This window comes from Charadrius vociferus, unplaced genomic scaffold (assembly GCF_000708025.1).
Source record: "Charadrius vociferus isolate BGI_N301 unplaced genomic scaffold, ASM70802v2 scaffold758, whole genome shotgun sequence".
In the NCBI taxonomy this organism is placed as follows: Eukaryota; Metazoa; Chordata; class Aves; order Charadriiformes; family Charadriidae; genus Charadrius; species Charadrius vociferus.
The window spans coordinates 2,922,049-2,922,649 of NW_009649934.1; the positions used below are offsets into that span (position 1 = coordinate 2,922,049).

At 67.1% G+C, this 601-nt stretch overlaps 1 protein-coding gene across 2 annotated transcripts in view; it reads left to right on the forward strand.

Moving 5' to 3' along the window:
* Positions 1 to 601, forward strand: part of MON1A (MON1 secretory trafficking family member A) — a 3,324-nt gene that overhangs the window by 356 nt on the left and 2,367 nt on the right. The window contains exon 2 of one of the 2 annotated variants that reach the window (XM_009891265.1): positions 60 to 527. The exons of the other annotated variant lie outside the window; for it this stretch is intronic. Coding sequence (XP_009889567.1) covers positions 60 to 527 — 468 coding nt within the window. The remainder of the gene's footprint in view (positions 1 to 59; positions 528 to 601) is intronic. 2 annotated transcript variants of the gene reach the window in all.

The window sequence follows — 601 nt, forward strand, 5'->3', positions numbered from 1 at the left end:
GCCCACTGCCTCAGCGTGGGGGACAGGCGGACGGACGCTGCACGGCCCGTTGTTCCCAGGGGCGGGCCAGGAGGGAGCCATGTTCGTGCACACCCGCTCCTACGAGGACTTGACGAGTCCTGAGGACGGGGCGACCGTGGTGCGGAGCCCGGAGGAGAGGCAGGGGGAGCAGGCTGAGCCGACCAGCATGGAGCAGATCAGCAAGGACTTCAGTGAGCTGAGCACGCAGCTCACGGGCATGGCCCTCGACCTGGAGGAGGAGATGAGGCAGAGCAAGGAGGGGAAGCTGGAGCCATCCCCACAGACCACCCGCCGCGACTCGGTGCTGTTGGGCAAGGAGGAGGAGGATGTGACCATGGACGCCTGGCGCATGCACCGGAAGCACGTCTTCGTGCTGAGCGAGGCGGGCAAGCCCGTGTACTCCCGCTATGGCTCTGAAGAGGCCCTCTCCAGCACCATGGGTGTCATGATGGCCCTGGTGTCCTTCCTGGAGGCTGAGAAAAACGCCATCCGGTCCATCCACGCAGGTACCGCCCCGGGGGGGAGTGGGACAGGGGAATCTCACGGCCGGTCTGGCGGTGCCCCTGCCACTGTGGGCCAC